Here is a 19,034-nt window from a genome sequence, read left to right as displayed (position 1 = left end):
CTAATGAGGACTGCTGGGGGTAAAACACGCCCCCCTGTTTTACTTTATTAGGAGAGCAAAACTAGAGCTACAAGCACAAGCGCAAAAGAAAACAGTGCACTACCAAAACCTAATATATAGTTTATATATTAATAAAATAATTCAGTTACAGAAAATGTGGTGGAGGCGGCGCTTAAAGTTGGTTTATTTAAGATGGTCACTGTACAGAGAAATATAGCAACAACTGAATCAAACTCCTCCTTTTACCTAAACAAAAAAAACAAAACACATTGAGGCATTTTAAACTGTGAAAGATAGTTTTCTCTAAATGTGTGGGGCATCTCTTTATTGAAGTGCTTTAGTCAAAGCAGTTTTATTTTCACCAAACTTCAATCTTTACGTAACCTGACAGTTTCTCGTCATCTCATCACGTCTCATGTAATGATTTCCATAACATAATACAATCTGCCAGACTGTATTCAATAATACAGGAAATATCTAACAGAAGACTCTACTAGCCAAAAAGATGAACACTGATGCAGACCTACATACATACTGTTCCTACACACATCCTGATCGGTCACACATTCTCACAAAAATATCCACACAGGGTCACTGTTCCTTGTTTTCAATGTTCAAGTCTCTTGATATTGCCTCTTTCCCCTGCAGCAGACAGTCAGCAGTGAAGGCTGGCTAGCTGTGAGGCTGTTGATCTGGAGGTTTGTAGGAAGAGAGCCCTGACTGAAACTAGATACTCCGCTGACAAGTTTCAGTCGTCTGTGGTCTCCAACACACTCTGGCTCAGCGCTAGGTCCCAGTAGTGTTCAGTCCCGTGCTTCTTGAAGTGTTCTCTGGCCATGCTCTCTGTGGGGCACTGCTTGAACTTAATCTCTCCATAGCTACGCTCTTTAGCTGTTCCCTAAAGAACCAAAAGGAATCATTACACTTGAGCAACATCACAAAAAACAAATTGTAATTAAAAGTGAGTACGCAACAGAAGGCAAAATGTTCACTCACCTCCCAAATCAACCAACACTTGTTGTTCCTCTTCGTATCATCATCACCATCTGGATCTAATTAGGAATAAAAGGCAGAGATTTTCATCTCACTAAAATACTGTATATGCTTGCATTTGCATAAAGAATCAAAATTCAAAACAATCTCACCATCTCTCTTGCTGTTGTGTTCCTCCCATTTGATTCTGTGCATCATCAGCCTCTTGAACTTTTTCTGCGATTTGGGCCCTAAAAGGAGGGGGAAATGTAGACTTAGGCCCAATTCCAATCCAGTCCTCTTCTCATTCTATTCATTGTTTTGAAATGAAGGGTCTAATACATTAAAGCACTATTTTAAGCCAACTACTTGTAAGTCCCAAAGAGATTTGTCTCTCCTCCTGGGATTAAGCTGCAGATCTTTCATTTGTGGGGCAAACGCATAAACCCCAACACTATGGAGCCACTCATTCCATGACAGTGTCAAAGTAAATAGCTCTTCTGGTAAATTTGTACATCACTTTATATATATTTTATGAAAGCGCTTCCTAATTTATTCATTGTTTTTATTTTTGTTGTGATGATGCACTGGCAAACTGTCCTTTGTACACCACCTCCCACCCTGTGTTAGCAGAGATAGGCCCTTACATTACTTTGACTCGGATACATCATTAAAATGCTAATAGTGAATAATAATAATTTTAAAAGAGATACGAATGTCAAAAATTAGGAGGATTTCAGAAACGCCGTTTTAAGCGCTAGGCACATTTTTTAGTAAACTATGGATATGAATGCAAACTTAAGAGGTTGTGGACATGGGCTAGCAAAATGCATGTAGAAGAGGGTAAGAAGCAATACATAAAGAAAAACTTTATTGCTTGACTGACGTGTTTTTGACTTGTAGCTTCCATCATAAAACATTGCAGACAACTTTTTATGACCTTAACAATCTAACAGTTGTAGGTTGAAGATGACACGGCCAAACAGAAGGAAAAGAAGAAGCTACAGAGACAATTTATGGATGTAATGAAGGAGGACATGCAAAGGGTTGGTATGACAGAGGAGGACCCCTAGGACAGGGATAGAGGCAGATGATCTGGTGTGGAGACCCCAAAAGGGAGCAACCAAAAAGATGATGAGGAGAAGAAGCACAAAGCATGCAGCTGTCTATCCCAAACCTTCATTATGAAATCCTTTAGCAGCCCCAAATGTAATACACCGAGTAGTGGATAGAACAGACCTTAAACTCTGACTGCGTTTATCCCATTGCTTTAATTTCTGAAGCAGTACCAGGAAAGAAATTTTGTAGAACCCAATTAATTGCCTTCTACATGATTTCAGTAGTTTAGAACCAAAGGGAACAACTTCAAGAATTAAATGATTACATTCATACACTGGGCTCTCACTAACATTTCACACCCTAGCAGTTAGGCAAATTAGCACTGGGGAAAAGCTTGTGATTAAGGGCTCATGAGCAGCTTTATAACAAATGATCTACAGATTACTTTTAAAAAGAGCTTTGCAGAAACTTCAGATTCAGAATAGACGATTTTAATTGCATTTCTGGTTCTCATTCTATATTCTAGCTGTAACATGCACATGCAAAAGCAGATAGTAAATGTCTGGAAATTTGCATAGCTTAACAAATAGAATTCTAGTCAAAATCCTTTTCATAAAAAGAAATACATATAGCTGTACAGTTTTTATGGAGACCGTTAGGGGTGGGCGGTATAAACGGTATATGGTAGAGACGATATAAATTTGGCCAACGGTAGAGATTTTGACTATACCCCTCTACCGCTATAGCGCATGTTGAGGGTGTCATCGAGCTGCACTGCACCTGTTTTGGTCAAAAGCATTGCAGCGGCTGCAAACAACATCATCTGCAAATTACTGCGCTTCCTCCACTTCCATACCATTGATTCATTAATGCTGAATTCTCTCGCTGCTGCTCTATTCCCATGTTGTTGCAGTATATTAATGACTAACCTCTTACTGTGGATGGATTATCTCAGTTGTTCTCCTGACTGAAGTTTGGTCCGCTTATAGCATCCTGCAATGCAATTGCATTTGTCCCTAACCACCAGAATCCCTCCCGTTAACTTTTATCGAGTGGAAAAAAGTTAGCGTTCATCCGTCAGCTTTACTGTGCTAATGTTATGCTAACGTTTTGCTAGCGATCACGTAGGACATCATTATATACCAGCTAGTCTGATTTCAGTAACCCTACAAAAGTCACTGCTGTTTACTTTTCTGTCTTCATTTATGTTGGAAGTGATAGCAGAGCTGTACGTTTTAAATTTTTTTTTTATTAATCTCTCAGTCAGAACATGGCATATCATGTTTAGGTGGAAACTAGCAGGCTAACTTCCTGCTAACTTCTAACTCCGTTGAATTTAATAAATTCTGTTTTCATGGATGCCTGGATGTTAAACTTAATTGTTACACCTGGTAAAGCAGCAACACTGATCATTTTATTAAAGATGAAAGAATTTAGACAGTTTTTAATTCTCAGTGATGCCGCAGTGTTCCTTTGACTTTGGGACCTGAAGGAGATGGAGTTTTGGACTAGGGCTGCCACAAACGATTATTTTGATAGTCGACTAGTCACCGATTATTTTTGCGATTAGTCGACTAATCAAATCCATTGGACGTAAAACGTACAACTTATTGCACCAGCACCCATCTGCTCTCATATAACTATCATTAGCTTGCAGCTTTAAGTGTTTAAGGTATGTGCTAACTAAAAATAAAGGCAAAATGATAGTTTATTAAATTTTAATGAAATTTGCAGATTGTTTCGGTGAAGTTTAATAAACTCCTTGCTATCTAAAATATAACAGGACACCAGAGTAAATTCTCGAGCATCTCACACTTCTGATGATCAGTTGTCTGCTTGATGTTTATTCAGCTGTGTAAAAACTATAACTTTAATCTCAGCCAAACCGATTCACTCAGGAACAAATAAAATACTAAAAAAAGCCAAACAATAACATAACAAGTTATCTAAGTGACTTATATATCATGTTTAACCTGAGTAGCGAAAGACGGCGGTGGGCTTGAAAACGATTTGCCAGGAGTCCGGTGTTCTCACGGGCTCTAGTGAGCCTTTCCCCCAGCTAGCTATCGTGCTAGTGGGTAACAGACGTCTCCGAAAACGTCGGAGCGCTTTTGAAAGTATGTGGTGCCTTGACAAACTGAGCAGATATTTGAAGTTTACACAGCTACATTCTCGCCTGAAAATATGTTAAACTTTATTTTGTGACCCAAAAAGAATAATAAGAGTAATATTAAAACTAACTAGCTGCCGCCATTGTTGGAAACTGAGCTGGGCTGCGCTATGAATTCTGGGACACACCTTCTTCTTCTTCGGGGTTTAACAGCAGCTGGCATCCTTGTACATGCAGTGCTGCCATCTTCTGTTTCAGTGCGTTATTACACTCTTAAATCCTACTACTTATTCCTGCGTCTTTTGGGATCTTACAAAGCTTCAAACGACGCGTCGACTATTAAATTAGTCGTCGACGATTTTAATAGTCGACGTAATCGTGACTAGTCGACTAATCGTGGCAGCCCTATTTTGGACCCAGATTACTCCACAAGGCTCCTGACTATGGTAGCTGTAATGCTCAGACAATCCATCAAGCGGTGCGCCTTCATAGCTTACCAAAGTCGTACTAAAACATTTTTCTGTAAAACAGATTTTTGCTCGCCGTGTAACACATAAAATCGGTTCGAGGTCAGTAAGCACAACCAGAATTCATACATAAGGCACACTGTCAATTTTTGAGATAATTAAAGGGTTTTAAGTGTGCCTTATAGTGTGTAAAATCCGTTATACAGAAGAAAAGACTATATCGCGATATATATCGTTACCGCACATGCTTCAAATTATACCGCGATATGGATTTTAAGCCATATCACCCAGCCCTAGAGACCGTTCATGAGAGCAAACCAATGCAGAACCAGACATGTATTTATAGATACAAGAATCTGTTCATTAAGGGCTAAGTGACACAGGCTTAGAACAGTTGGAGACTCACCAGCAGTTGCTGGGAGTCACAAGGGGGCACTGGTTACAAAAAGGTATACTGTGCTCCAGCAAAAACATTCTTGTGACTGCTTTGGTTACTAACAGGCTGCTGCAGTTGCATGTAGTTTGCATGGAAGAAGCCAACTTGTCTGCAAACGCTTGCTAAACACTCTGTGAGGAATAGGGAAACTTGAAAATTGTTTATTACATTAAGGGTAATAAACTATAAAACATGTCTTGGCATCTGTCGGTGTCATCACTTACCTCCTTCCACCACAACAATGTTGACATCTTTGTGCAGAACAACTGTGCCTGTCAGGTATAGCTGGTTGGCATTGGCTTCCACTTTAAACTTCTTAGAAGGATTTTGCAGGTTTCGAATCCTGAGTAGGGAAGATGCTTAAATCAGTCACACTTCCTAACAAACATACTTAGCATTATACATTTTACTATTAACTACTGTATTGTACTTATGAGCTCGCTCCCTTTAAACACACACCTGTACACTGCGATGTGAACACCATTAGTGAGGTCTTCTTTTAACTTCTTGACCTTCTTCTCTTTTCTTTGCTCTGCTGTGAGCTTGCGAGCTGCATTGGCCTCCTCGTGGGCCCTGAAATGCAGAGGGCAATGTTAGACAAAACCTAAGGAAAGCCTCTACAAACATAAACAAAAGGATAAATATGGAAATTATCTGTGTTACTGACTTTTGCCTCTTGGCCATCTGCGCTCTAACATGTGCTTCTACTTTTGTGGGGTCCTGAACCGCCTCCGTCCCCAAGACTCTCATCAGGTTGGAGATCCGCACTGAAAATAATCAAAGCAAACATCAGTTGAATTCTGTTTAATCTTTCATTATAATAACTTTTATTTATTGTGGTGATTTGTACATGCATACCTTTGGGCTCTGGTGGAGGCATCAGTCCTAGACGAACCTTCTCTTGCAATTCTTTCTGTCCTTCCCTCCGTGTCTGCCGTCTAAGTTTCTTTTGTTCTTTCTTCGTCAAGTATACACCTAGAGTTACTGGCTTATCTGTGTCAACTAAAGGGGAAAAAAGAAAGGAATATATATAACAGCTAGTGATACATAAACACCACTAAGATATTTGAAAGGTGTGTGATTATGTTAAGAATTATTATTTTTTATTATTATTTAATTTATTATGTATTAATGTTTTTCAAGTATGTTCTTAAAAAAATACAATGAAATAAAAAAAACTAAAACCTACAGCAGATGAACAAACTGTCAAGAAGCGATTAATAAGGAATGAAAACAGGGATAGGCTGAAGTATGCCAAATTACACACGAACTGGACTGAAAATCAGCAACAGATCTTATGGCGTGATGAATCCAAATTTGAAATGAGTAGGTCATATCAACATCTATATGCACAGAGAAGATCAGGGGAGAGGTGGTGTCCAATGTTCCCTCTAATTTTTCATATGTCTGAGCGAACACAAACTCCTTGAGCGGTCCCTTGGACCACTGTGAGCAACAGTAGATGTGTGCACTGTGGTCACACCAGCATCAAATCCATCCAAGTTACATGGAGTCATGTAACTCTGTCTGCAAAATACAGTATATAATGACCAATGTTGGGCAATTTAATTATATAGTTACTTCTAAAAAAAAGTAACTGAGTTATGCAAACAACAAAGGTTTTTGCAGCTGTTTACCTAAAAATGCAGCCAAGGTGTTTTTTTAAATAAACATTTCAAACTATTTACAGAACAATCAGCTGTTCTGCATCAAATTTGATGCCACACAAATTATTTGTGCCACTCCAAAAAGTAATTTCTATCCACTATGAGATAAAGAAGAACAACAGCCTGATTCCTGCAGGCCTGACAACAGGAGATGTATCACTCCTGTAACACCTGTAACATTCAGCAGTCGCCTCATTGTTCTGACACACACAACAAAACTATTGACTACACTACACACTAACTACACAAGATTTACGCTAAATGTTGCAAATCTCTCACATCTCAAAACACCGCCGTCACTCCTAAAACTTCCCCCTTCCTAAACAACTAAATGCCATGTTGCCATATCATTTTTTGATTGGTCGACATGGTACATTTTTCGACCAATAGGAAAGGGTGTGGTTTTTTTGGTTTTGTCTTTGCTCACAGGCGGAGAGTGCTTTCGAGCGTTTTCCTTATAAAACGCAGTTTTTACAGTTTCTTCCCGCAGTAAATATAAACAACGATAGTATTCAGGAAGAAAACCAAATATTGCAGATATTTTTATCATAACACTGGTTTTACGTGGCCTATCAACACAATTTAAAAACTGGTATAAAGTCCACATTTTTTCCGTCAATTGTTCCGTCTGTCCCGCTCACATCTCCAATGGTTGTACATGTTGTCTTTAACGTGGCTTCACTCCACACCAGCCACGCCGCTTTGCCAGCTAAAACACCGGTGTCGGCGCATAAGGACGCTGTCATAGCCTGTCAACGACGTTGATTAGCTGCGTATATACGAATGTGAATCTGATCATTGGCTGAACTATGGGATAAGGTGGCATCGTTCTAATCCCATACGGGAGCAGCCAGTCACTCACTGACTAACACTGCAAAACAGAATTGTTAAAGTTTTAATTTCAATTCAGGTTAGATTTTTTTGTGCGCAACGCAGATTTTCTGTGCGCAGAGACCGTGCCAGCAGAGCGCAATTGCGCACGCGCGCAGCTTAGAGGGAACATTGGTGGTGTCTACATCCATCTGTAAAACACGGTGGAGGCTCTGTTATGGTTTGAAGCTGTATTTCAGTCTGTGGTGCTGGAAAATTCCATTCGTAAACTGATGGAATTACGAACACAGAAAACTGCTGAGATTTTGATAGACTATGAATGTGCCATCTGGAAAGCATGTTACTGACAACAGCTTTATTTTTCAGCATGACAATGCTGACAAACACGCTGCCAATGCAGCAAAAGCTGGACAGAAAAAGACACAGTGGAACACCATCAGTCATTAACTGGACTCCCCAAAGCCCCATCCTCAACATTATCGGAGCAGTGTGGCATCATCTTGACAAGAGAGCAGAACAAAAGACAGCCAACATCCAAAGAAGAGCTTTGAATATCCTTCAAGAACCCTGGAGAACTTTTCCTGAAGACTAGTTGCAAGTTGCTCATACCACATATTGACCTTCAAGCCTATTAGAATTGTAAAGCCTGTGTTTAGCCCTAATATACTGTATTTGTATGTATGGTTGCACAAGTTTCAATGACTCACTGTACCCATTTACCATTTTAATAGCTAAATATATTAATATTAATTAATTAAACTGAGTGGTGGCTCAAGACTTCTGCACATTACGGCGTAAGGACATTTTTAACAGTTAATAATGATTTTGTAGGACAAAATCTCTTTTAACTTACACATTTTACCTCCTATAGACTTACCTGGTGGGCTCATTTGGGCAGGATGTTCCACCAGGCTGGTCACACCAAACAGCTCTAACGCTTCAAATTTTGTGTCTGAATTTCTTAAAATAAAAAACAAAACAAAAAACATTATTGCCATGTATTCCACACATTCCTGATAGCAAACTCAATGTTTAAGATCAAATTTTGATTTCTTACATGTCTATGTTGGAAGGCAGGATGAAAGAGTCCCACCACTCAATATTGGGAACCTGTCCCTCTCCAATCTCCTTTTTAGGAGCAATCAGTGCTAGCTTGGTTGAAGCCTGGATTCCTGTCTTCTTTGCTGCCTGGGCAATCTCATTCTGCAACCTTTCCAACTGGGCCTGATCCATACAAGAGAGACAAGAGACATATGATAACTTTCTTTTTCTTTTTCTTAAATTCTAAATATTCTCTTTCAAACAACTGGGACAGGGTTGTACCAACCTTAGTTCTAATTCTCTGAGCAATCTTCTCAAAGCGTCCCTGGTCATGGAATTTGAAAGTCCTGCGTGCACGCTGAGCTGGAGGAACAGGCACGCGCTGGTCGAAGTAGGATGTGGACTCCAAGTCATCTCCGGGCTTCTCCTTCAGCTGCTGGCGGAACTGCTCTCTCTTTACTGCTCGAATGTTAGCTACACAGGGAAAGAAAAATGTTTTGTGGAATATCAAAACAAAGAAAACACATTGTGTATGTTTGTGTACAAATACTGGATCAGTGTATCCATGTATGTACCTTTGAGCGTAGGCATGCGGTGTGTGAGTTCAACCTCTTTGCCACTGGCATCTACAGTTCTTCCCTTCTCATCCAGGATAAGAGGTGTCGGTTTGTTCACCTCCTTGGGTTCTACTTTGCTGTAGTTACACATAAAGAGAAAGCAGTTCAATGTCAATTGAGCACAAAGACATCACCTACTTTTTTCATGTCTTGTGCACATTTTAAAATCGTATATTTATAGTCTGACATCACTTACGGTGGAGCAATCCCCATGGCATGTAGATTAGCTAGTGCCACAAAGTTTTGTGGCCCAGTGTTCCCCAAAACTCCGAGGATGCCAGGTTTCATAGCTAACTGGGACTGAATGCGAGCCTGTAGCTCAGCGGCTTTACGGGCCTTCTCAATTGCATCATTCATGAAGCTGGCAGCCTGGTAGGGAGCGATGGATGACCCACCACCAGCTGCTGCAGCACCAGCAGTGCCAAGAAGTCGAGAGAGTGGAGGGCCATCCAGCTGTGACTGTGGAGTGGGAACAGGCAACCGCTAGAGTCAGAAAGAAATTAGAAAGGTTTTAAATAGAATTTAAAACCTGAAAAGACTGCAGTTCTTTATTCAGTATGTATTTTTATGGGAAAGAAATCTCATTACTGTTGTAGCAGGAGCTGGAGCAGTAAAGCTTAGTTGTTTCTTCCTTTCTTCGATCTGTTTTGTGGCTGCTTCCATCATCTGTTTGATCTGTTAGGACAGCAAAAGGATTCAGAGGTGACTGACGAAGAAAATAAACCGACTATACTTACACATATATATATTGTCTACTGTCTATTGCACCAAGTATTATGCACCTGTATTTTGGTGAGCATGCCGGGGCTCTCTGATGGAGGTCCTGGTATCACCTCAGGTTGCTCCACCTCCTCAAAACGGGGGACTCGTTTCCTCTTTGCCGTTGTGCCATCTGTTGGCTCGGGAGTTTCTCGCACTGCGCCTGTGTCAGCCTCTTCACCAAACACATCCTGAGTACAGCCGGCAAACACACAAACACCAATAAAAATAAAAAAATAAATATCTTATGCAGCAATTAAAGTTTACGTAAGAATAATCAGTATTGTATCAGTGCAGTCCATGTAGAACTAAAGTTAAGTGCCATCTGAGTGAAACCTCAATTAAGCTTAATGCAGGAGTAAATCAAGTGTAAGGGGATGTTTACATTGAGGTTTAAGTTAATCAAACTGAGGCTTAACACAATCAGTCTAATCACTGCATGCATTGAATGTAATGTATTTATTTTTCTTTAAACGGGTCACTTTTGCATGTTAATATAGTCTGTTTTCTTGTCAGAAAACTCCCCACCTTCAGATCTAGTTATTCAGTTATATAATGATAATATAAAGCATGAACATTTACTATGATGTTAGGCTACCTTAAGTTCTCTCTTGCGGTTTTTTTCTCCAGATCCTTTGTTCCCACGTGTGCTGCGGCTCTCCTCGAGGGCTTCAAAAAGTCGCTCTACAAAGCCTCCAGCAGAGTCATCGAGAAAAGGACGCAGCTGGTCTGAGGACAATAAATATGAAATAAGTAACACCCTGAAAAGAAAATAATGTTACCACAGAATGGCTTAAATACCCACATAAAAATACACACTATGAAAACCCAATACTGACATTTAAACTACAGCACCTGCAGAAGTCACAGTCTAACAGACCGAGCAATTATTTCCCAGACAGATGAAATAAATAAATAAACAACCAAACAAATAAAAGCAATAGGCAGCTTTCTTTGTACTCACAATCTTTCATTTGAATGAACAAATGACATGAGTATTTTAACTGGACAGCAAATCTATTACCTTTGCAAACAAGCCCTGCTGATAGCTACATCGCAGATCTTCACACCATCATTTTGTGGGCTGGCTGTCTGCACTATGTTAAGAACCCACAGCTTGGTAGTCATGCCAAATACTCCTAAGAAGGCCAGATAGGTTTTCAGACAGCTGTTGGACTCGTTTCTCTTCAATGATGGGTGCATTTTGTAACCCGGTAAAACAAATCACCCTGGGATATACCTCTGATGTCAGAGGCACTTTTGGCTGGTTCTCCGAACTTACCTATGGTCTTCCTTTTGTCTAGTCCCTTTCCCACACAGTGCAATGCTGCAGTCACCACAGTGGGCTCCGAGAAACCCAGCACCTTCTTCACAGTGCGTTCCACCCATGGCCTCAACTCCTCCACCTCCCGCTTTGGAAGAGACATCCTCCAATCCTGCAGAACATCAAATACTTATGTCATGGATTATCGCTACTGAGCATGGTTATCACTTAAATATCTTCGTGATTTCTGGCCATGATTAGTCATATATCACACAAATGTGATAGTCCCAAACATGAGCTCCAAAACCCGCCGTCCTTTATCCACTTAGCTACAGCTGCTCTGACACAGACGTTCACCAGTTTCCAACTAATAAAAACTCCCACATCAACAGTCAGTCACTCCGACCTTGCTGCACTTTGTTAGTTGATGAGTGTTAAGTCAGACTGATTAAATTAAAGCGCCAGCCCGTAGCAACATACATTGCTAAATCAATCACATCCGCCAAACCTCCCTGGTTAGATGCTAACTAACGTTAGCACACCGCTGTACGCGAGCTACCATCACCGGGGAATAACTACTTCATGAGGCTTACAAACCTTAGATTACTCTTCTGTCGTAGTCAGCCCGTTTAAGCCGTGGAGGTCAAATAAAAACGATGAAGACTTAGACGTGTAAAACACTCAACGTGCCAAGTTTTCTGCAAAACTTTCTGTTTAGTCGCGCGTCCGCACGACGTTTCTGTTTCAAGCCCCGGAACAGGAAATGGATGCAGCTTCTTCTTCGTGGACTTTTTCGCAGAGTCGTTTCGTTTCAAGTGTGCGGTGTTTCCACCTATCTGCACATGTATGGAAATAGCCATGTTCTCCACAAGGTAAAACGTATTTCTCCCAAATAGTTTTGAAACAGTTTGGAATTTATTTATCAGTTAAAGTTCGTCCTTGACTACGTTAACATTGTGTCGTTATAGCATTATGCCCATAGCTCAGGGTTTTTCTAGAATTAAAACTGTCCTGTGGGTGTGACTATGCACACTGCGTTTTATCACAGTCCTGACGTGTTCGCTTTCAAGCCCATTTTCCTTCAACTAACCTTACACAAGCCCCAATCAGTTTTCATTTTCACCAGCGAAAACACATTAATGAACCTGCCTATTTAGCTTGGGTCATATTATAAGAGGCAGGGCAGTCTTTGGATCCTGGATTTAAATTTAAGGGAAAATTGTCCAACAGCACAAAATGATGGTCGAAGAACTAAAACATATATAGAAAAAGTTCTTACAATTTATTTATTTATTTATTTATTTATTTATTTTAGCAGATTTGTCTGGTGATACACGCAGTCTTTTGTCCATTTAAATCAAACTAAGCTAAATGACTTTCAAGTTGTTGGCATCATATAATTGCAGAGCAATATATTTATAGAAACTCTAGCTGAACATTAGGTGTAATAGGAATAATTAGGTACTGGAATAATGGGGTTATGGTTAGGTTCAGTTCTACGCTTCTAGTTTACACATTCAAATTGAAGTCTTATAGCAAAGCAGTTGTAAAGTCTAAATGTGTGTGAGATGCCAGCTTTAGAAGGTTATGTCTTCTAGTTTCTGAGACTATGCTTCTTTATCTTGCTGGTAAAATTCAGCATAAGCCTACCACTAAGTGGATCAGCAGTGACTTGGTGGTTGTTAAGAGGTTAAATCTTTCCCCTGGCAACTTCAAATACCAAAACTAGTTAAGGCTGGATTAAAACTAATGTTTTACATTCTGGGAACTAAGAGAGTGATCTGAATTGCAAATAAAAATCCAAATTGAATAGCTGAAGAAGAGCTTTGGCAGAGAGTATTCACATTCTTCTCCTTTACAAGGTTCATGATAGGGCTTTGTCTTCATATTAAAAGCGCAGTGTTTCAATGATTTTCACAGAACTCAAACTAGTCATAAATATTGCCTAATTATTAACCGCAGCTCAGTCGTGAACCCAGTCCCCTGGTAAAAACATGAGATTATCAGATGATCTCCATTTCCTTCCCCTGAACGCCCGCCTCCTGACTTTTTTCCCTCCCTTTGCATGATGTGGGTCAACTGCGTGCACTTATAGTAGTGTGAGCATGAATCAGTTGCAGAGAGCCCGAGGCTATACCAGGCTGCCAAATGACTCGCTCTCTCTACAGCAAGCCACATCCATGCTTTCGCTCACAGTGCTAATGCTACATGCAACCATCAGGAAGAGGTGCATATGCAGCATGCTTTAGTTACAACACATGCTCTTTCTCTATCACCAAAATGTCAGCTAGTCATTACGGGTGCATTCATTTACTCCTACCGAACAGCACACCTCCATCGTCATCATCTGCCGATTCATCACCCATGTACTTAATATTTAGGTCCATGTTTACAAGCACACTACAACCCAAGTTGTGTGAATATGGAAGTAGTGTAAAGGAAGCCTCTAATTAGGACCACAGAATAATACATGGAAATCTGAGGCATTTTGATTACATGCTTTTTCCACCACAACAAACGCCTTTTGTTGTTTTCACTTTGATACCATTTTTCTCCGTGACCTTGAGGAAAATCAGAATGTCATATATTTAGTTTTTCCAAAAACAAGGTCTTACTGATCACTTGTTTTGGTTATTGAGTGTCGTAAATTATTCTTTGTTTAAATTGCTGAACGCAAGTTGCAATGCAATGTTTTGATCTGAAACAGTTTAATGATTTATATATTAGCTGAATTGCAGAAAAATATTCAGCAACTATTTCAATTGAAAATTAAATGTATTTTACCATCATTTAAGCAAGATAGTTTAACACATGAGCCAAGGTGTGAAAACGGGTGTGGGACACATTGGAGAGACCAAACAGCCACTTCACAAGCGCATGGCACAACATAGAAGAGCCACCTCCACGGGACAAGACTCAGCAGTTCATCTGCATCTAAAGGACAAAGGTCACTCTTTCGAGAATGCCAATGTTCACATTTTGGACAGAGAAGACAGGTGGTTTGAAAGAGGAGTGAAAGAAGCCATTTATGTCCACTGTGAGCGACCATCTTTGAACAGAGGCGATGGCTTACGACACCAGCTGTCTGCCATCTATAATCCAGTTTTGAGTTCCCTTCCCAGACGCCTTAACGACCACTCACACCCTGGGCCATTTGACCTCAGGAAATCACATGATAGGGTGGGGCCAGGTTTCACAATGAGCTCACCCGAAACCCTGGCTGATTGTGACCCACACCCATTTTCACACCTTGGCTCATGTGATTAGGTAGAGGATCATCAGGGGGTCCTTTTGTCCCTCTTTGGGGGGAAACTCCCACTGGGTTTAAATCTGGGACTCTCCGCCATTTGACCTTAGAACTGAAGAAGCTTCTCGGATGACAGGTGAAATGTCTTCAAGCAACTTAAAGAAGTTCTTTCCAAGCTCCTTAGACTAAGGTATTCACTGATATATTGCCCAAGAATAACTGCTGCTGGCAAAATTGACCTTGTTGGCTGTCAGTTATTTAGTGACATTTGCAAGTAGCAGTGACTATTGTTCCATTGTATGTGTTGTGCAAATGTAGCTGCCTCTGGAGCTGAAAACTGATGCCAGCATGGAAGTGCCAAAAACTGCAGTAGTTCCTCCAGTGGCCACTTTAGGCCCACTCCAAAAAGAAGTTAATCCCGAGGGATGTTTTGGCCCTTTTCTAACAATATCTATCAGGCAACTATCGTATAGAGCCACCTGGATACTGGAGTTAGGTTCATGGACTCTTTGACTGACACAGGCAGCTGGACCTGACAGACAGAGGCAATGCTTTCCACCAGGCATGCCAGGCCAAACAAATTTCAAACTACAGCAGTTGCAATGAGCAAAGTTTGCAGTGACACTAGGAGAGGCCTGACCTCGCTAAGGGGGAACCAGACAAGTGTTTCAAATTCTTTTTAAACAAACCTAAAGACAAAAAAGAAAGTCATTCAATAAAAATGAAGTTGTCCCTTACGGAGTGACAAAATACAAAGTAAGTGATGTTTATGTATAAAGTGCTAGCAATATAAAAGTATGGTAGAAGACATAAAAATAAAAAAAAAGACAATAAAAATATAATTAATAATAGAATTTCAATAGAAAGCGTGGTTAAACAGACAAGCATTCAGTTGTCAAAGAGTCAACTAAATGTACCGTAGGGAAAAGTTTGATTCTCCTGCTGAATTTGTACATTTTGCTTTGAGTTACAAAAAAATGCATGGTTGCTAATTTTTGTGGTCATTTTCATCTTAATAGAGGGGGACAGAATATCAACCAAAAATCCAGAAAAACACATCACATAAAAGTTATGCATTGATTTGCATGCCATTGACTGAAATAAGTGCCACTCAGAATTCTGCCTCCCACAAATCGCCTGCGTGTCCATGTGGCACACAAATTACATTCAGTCAATTACAGATACTCCTGAACTTAACTCGCTATGTTTAGAAAGCACACCTGCTCACAGAATCAGTTTTTTTTCTATCCAACTTTGGCTACCAGTACCAAAAAAGCTGTCAAATGACATCAAGGACAAGATTGTAGATCTACTCAAGACCATCAGCAAGAAGTTTGTTGAGAAGGTGACAAATGTTGGTGTGATTATGGTGTAATTTTGTAGCCTAACCAGCCTCCAGACCTCAGTCCTAGAGAAAATATGAGGAGGGAGCTGAAGGTCCAAGTTGCCAAGTGGCAGCCAAGAAACCTAAATGATTTGGAGTTTCTGTAAAGAGGAATGGGCCAAAATCCCTCCTGAGATGTGTGCAAACCTGGTGACCAATTACAAAAAATTTCTTCCCACTGTGCTTGCCAACAGTAACACATTTTTTGCTTGGGGATCAAATACTTACTTCACTCAGTGACGTGCAAATCAATTTATAACTTTTATGTAATGTGTTGTTTTTTTTTTTACTGGATTTTTGATTGATATTCTGTCTCTGTCCATTTAAATAAAACTACCATAAAAATAAGAGACTGTTAATTTCTTTGTAAGTGAGCAAACCTTCAAATTCAGCAGATGATCAAATAATTATTTTCCCCACTGCCACTTCCCCACACTCCCCACTTCCACACAAAGTAAAAACTTTATTTATGTAGCACCTTTAAAGATATTGATTACAAAGTGCTGAACAAAAGAAAACAAAAAACATCAGACATTAGTACATCAAAATAGTTAATTATAAGCAGTTGTAAAAGATTTTTAGTTGCTTTTAAAAAAGCTGAACAGAGTTTGCAGACCTAAAACTAAAAGGGAGAAAGTTCCAGAGTCCTGGTGCTACAACTGAGAGAAGGCTCTGTCACCTTTAGTTTTTAAGTTTTAGTTTTTACCCTTGCATGTGGCACAGCAGGCCTCAGTCAGATGACCTTAGGGATCTGCTAAGGACATACAGATGTAAAAGTTCTTAGATGTATACTTGTGCTTGACCATTCAGAGCCCTATGAGTGAGAACCAAAATCTTGACATGTATTCTCGAGTCAATGGGATGCCAATGGAGCTGGGAGAGTAGCAGTGTGACATGAGAAAACTTTGGTGATTTGTTCAGAAGTCTGGCAACATCTACAAACAGTCCAATGATGCTTTGTGTAGGCTGGTCAATAACGAGTTACACTAATATATACACTATGTACACACAGATATACACTAAATAAGTGGTGATGATTTACACTAATCCAGTCTCAAAGAAACAAAAGCATGAATAACAGTTTCCAGTTCTGTTTGTGAGATAGTACTATTTGGCAATATTTCGTTAGTGATAAAAACACAAACGAACCAATGACTGAACATGACCAAAGTAAAGTAAAACCAGAATCTAAATTTGCCCAGAGGTTCCTGATGGAAAGCTTGGAATAGTCTAATCAACTAAGAGTCTAATGCACTAAGAGTTTCCTAGAGTTATATGCTTTTCTGGAGCACAAACAAGAATTTCATTTTTTTCCTCATTAAGTTAAGAAAACATTTTATCCATCCAGCTTTTTACACAGTGTAAGACGTGCAGTTTCGAACGCCATGAGGCTTAAAAAAGATATAAAACTGAATATTACCTGTGTAGCAGTGATATGATAGGTCTTTAAAAGTGCTCAAAATGTGCTGACGAGGGAGCATGTAAACCAGAAATAATACGGGCCCCAAAACAGAACCCTGAGGTACACCAAAATGAAGATGACTTAAGGAAGACCTGTAATTTGAAGCAGGCACGCAAAAAGAACGATCAGAAAGATATGAAGGCAGCGTAAGGCAGATCCCAACACACTGGTCCAATACCTCAACCTGTCAAGCAAGATCTGGTGAGCAATTGTATCAAAGGCTAAAGTCGGGTCCAACATAAGGAGGACAGAACAATTCCTGTGGCACTTTGCGCCAAAACATCATTAGATAGTCTGAGAAGAGCTGTCTCAGTTAATTGTCCTTCACAGAACCCAGGTGGAAATTTATCAAGAATGCTGTTTATCATCATAACTTAGTCTAGGGTGAATAACAGCATTCTTAAAGTAATACAGAACTTGACCAGAGGCCAGAGAGGAATTTACTATAGCCTGTATGCAATTAACTAAGAAACAAATAATAAGTTCTGAACCCGTGACTTAAATATGTGAGGAACAGTGTGTTTAAGACAAAGCACAGATAAATAGTCTGGATATGTCCATGCAGTGATAGAGGAGAAAAAAAGCAGGACAGTGGGGAGTGAAGCACATAATTACTAGAGGTGGGAATCACCATACATCCCACGATACGATATTATCACCATACTTAACGCACGATACGATATTATTGCAATTTTTTAAAATATTTTGCGATATTCAGATTCTGTACATAAAGGTAAACTTTATCAATATTCATTTTATCTAATATCAAAGTCTCACACTCAGTCTTTCTCTCATTTCAGTCAGTTTTATTGTTGACAAACTGAACGGTTTGTATTACAGTCTAGTCCAACTTAACTGAATGCAACCATCTGGTACAATTATAGCTATTCTGAACTATGCAATTTATGAAAACTGTGCAGCCCCTTCAGCAACTGAAGAATTTGAAAGTAAATTAAAACAAAATATAATTTTACATTAAATAAAAAAGTTTTAAACTTAATTAAAATAAAACATGTCTTAAATTAAAATAAGTAAACTGTCATGTTTATTGCTGCCAAAAAAAAAGTTAAACACATTTGGACAGTGAAGGAATGTCAGGATTCTTGCTCAGAAAAAGGATCAACATGCTCTGAAGTCAGAGCACAAAAACTTTTTTTGTAACAAAATATCAATTTCTGCTGTCCCTGTATCGATACATTATTAGCAAACAAAATATCACGATACTACACAGTATCGATTTTTCCCCCCACCCCTAATAATTACAGTTAAATATAATGCTAAATAACTGAATGTTGTACATTTAGCCTCAACTGTGGGTTAGAGGCATTTGAATAATACAACAAAAACTCCTTTTGTTTACAAAGTAAACTTGCACTAGCAGTTTTGTCTTCACCATTGTTACTGAAATAAACATGGTCTCTGCGGTTGGTGTCTTTAATAAAATTACCAGCAAACCATATTATGATATGGTTTGCTGGGTGATAGAGATCAACATCCAAGACATCTGCGCTTCAGTTCTGGTGAGTGAAATTGTAGTATGTTGTTAGTCTGTTGATTAACACTAATAAGTCTATATTTGTGTCTGTGCCATGCACGTATACAGTTTATGAATCAGCTTGCTATTGACGCTTCATCATCTCGTTCGCATATGGTCATGTCTTGCTCAAAAAACAATAGCAACATGTCAGCAGCCAAAAAGCTAGTTGAAGCTTCAAAAT

At 39.5% G+C, this 19,034-nt stretch overlaps 1 protein-coding gene across 2 annotated transcripts; it reads right to left on the bottom strand.

Annotated features, from left to right (window-relative positions):
• Positions 1-160: 160 nt before the first annotated feature.
• On the bottom strand, positions 161-12,001 carry prpf3 (PRP3 pre-mRNA processing factor 3 homolog (yeast)). Of its 2 annotated transcripts, none has more exons than XM_084943214.1 (17): positions 11,821-12,001; positions 11,242-11,395; positions 10,558-10,688; positions 9,983-10,150; positions 9,789-9,875; positions 9,397-9,683; positions 9,159-9,277; positions 8,870-9,057; positions 8,600-8,766; positions 8,420-8,502; positions 5,903-6,046; positions 5,712-5,811; positions 5,504-5,617; positions 5,269-5,387; positions 1,146-1,223; positions 997-1,052; positions 161-898 (listed from the first exon to the last, which is right to left on the bottom strand). In XM_084943214.1, exons 2-17 carry the CDS (start codon positions 11,384-11,386, stop codon positions 749-751), a joined length of 2,136 nt encoding a protein of 711 aa, XP_084799340.1. In that variant the 5' UTR covers positions 11,387-11,395; positions 11,821-12,001; the 3' UTR covers positions 161-748. The 2 variants fall into 2 exon arrangements, with proteins under 2 accessions (XP_084799340.1, XP_084799341.1); XM_084943215.1 differs by having other exon boundaries at positions 9,397-9,659.
• Positions 12,002-19,034: the final 7,033 nt, after the last annotated feature.

Source organism: Perissodus microlepis, chromosome 11 (assembly GCF_051167445.1).
Source record: "Perissodus microlepis isolate ML-2025 ecotype Zambia chromosome 11, ASM5116744v1, whole genome shotgun sequence".
NCBI lineage: Eukaryota > Metazoa > Chordata > Actinopteri > Cichliformes > Cichlidae > Perissodus > Perissodus microlepis.
This window is presented reverse-complemented; position numbering and strand designations above follow the sequence as displayed.

Coding starts and splice junctions, on each gene's coding strand:
- prpf3 (XM_084943214.1), bottom strand. CDS start 11,386: ATGTCTCTTCCAAAGCGGGAGGTGGAGGAGTTGAGGCCATGGGTGGAA. Junction 9,684..9,788: donor CTCCAGCTCCTGCTACAACA/GTAATGAGATTT, acceptor TTCTGACTCTAG/CGGTTGCCTGTTCCCACTCC. Junction 1,053..1,145: donor ACACAACAGCAAGAGAGATG/GTGAGATTGTTT, acceptor ATTCCTAATTAG/ATCCAGATGGTGATGATGAT.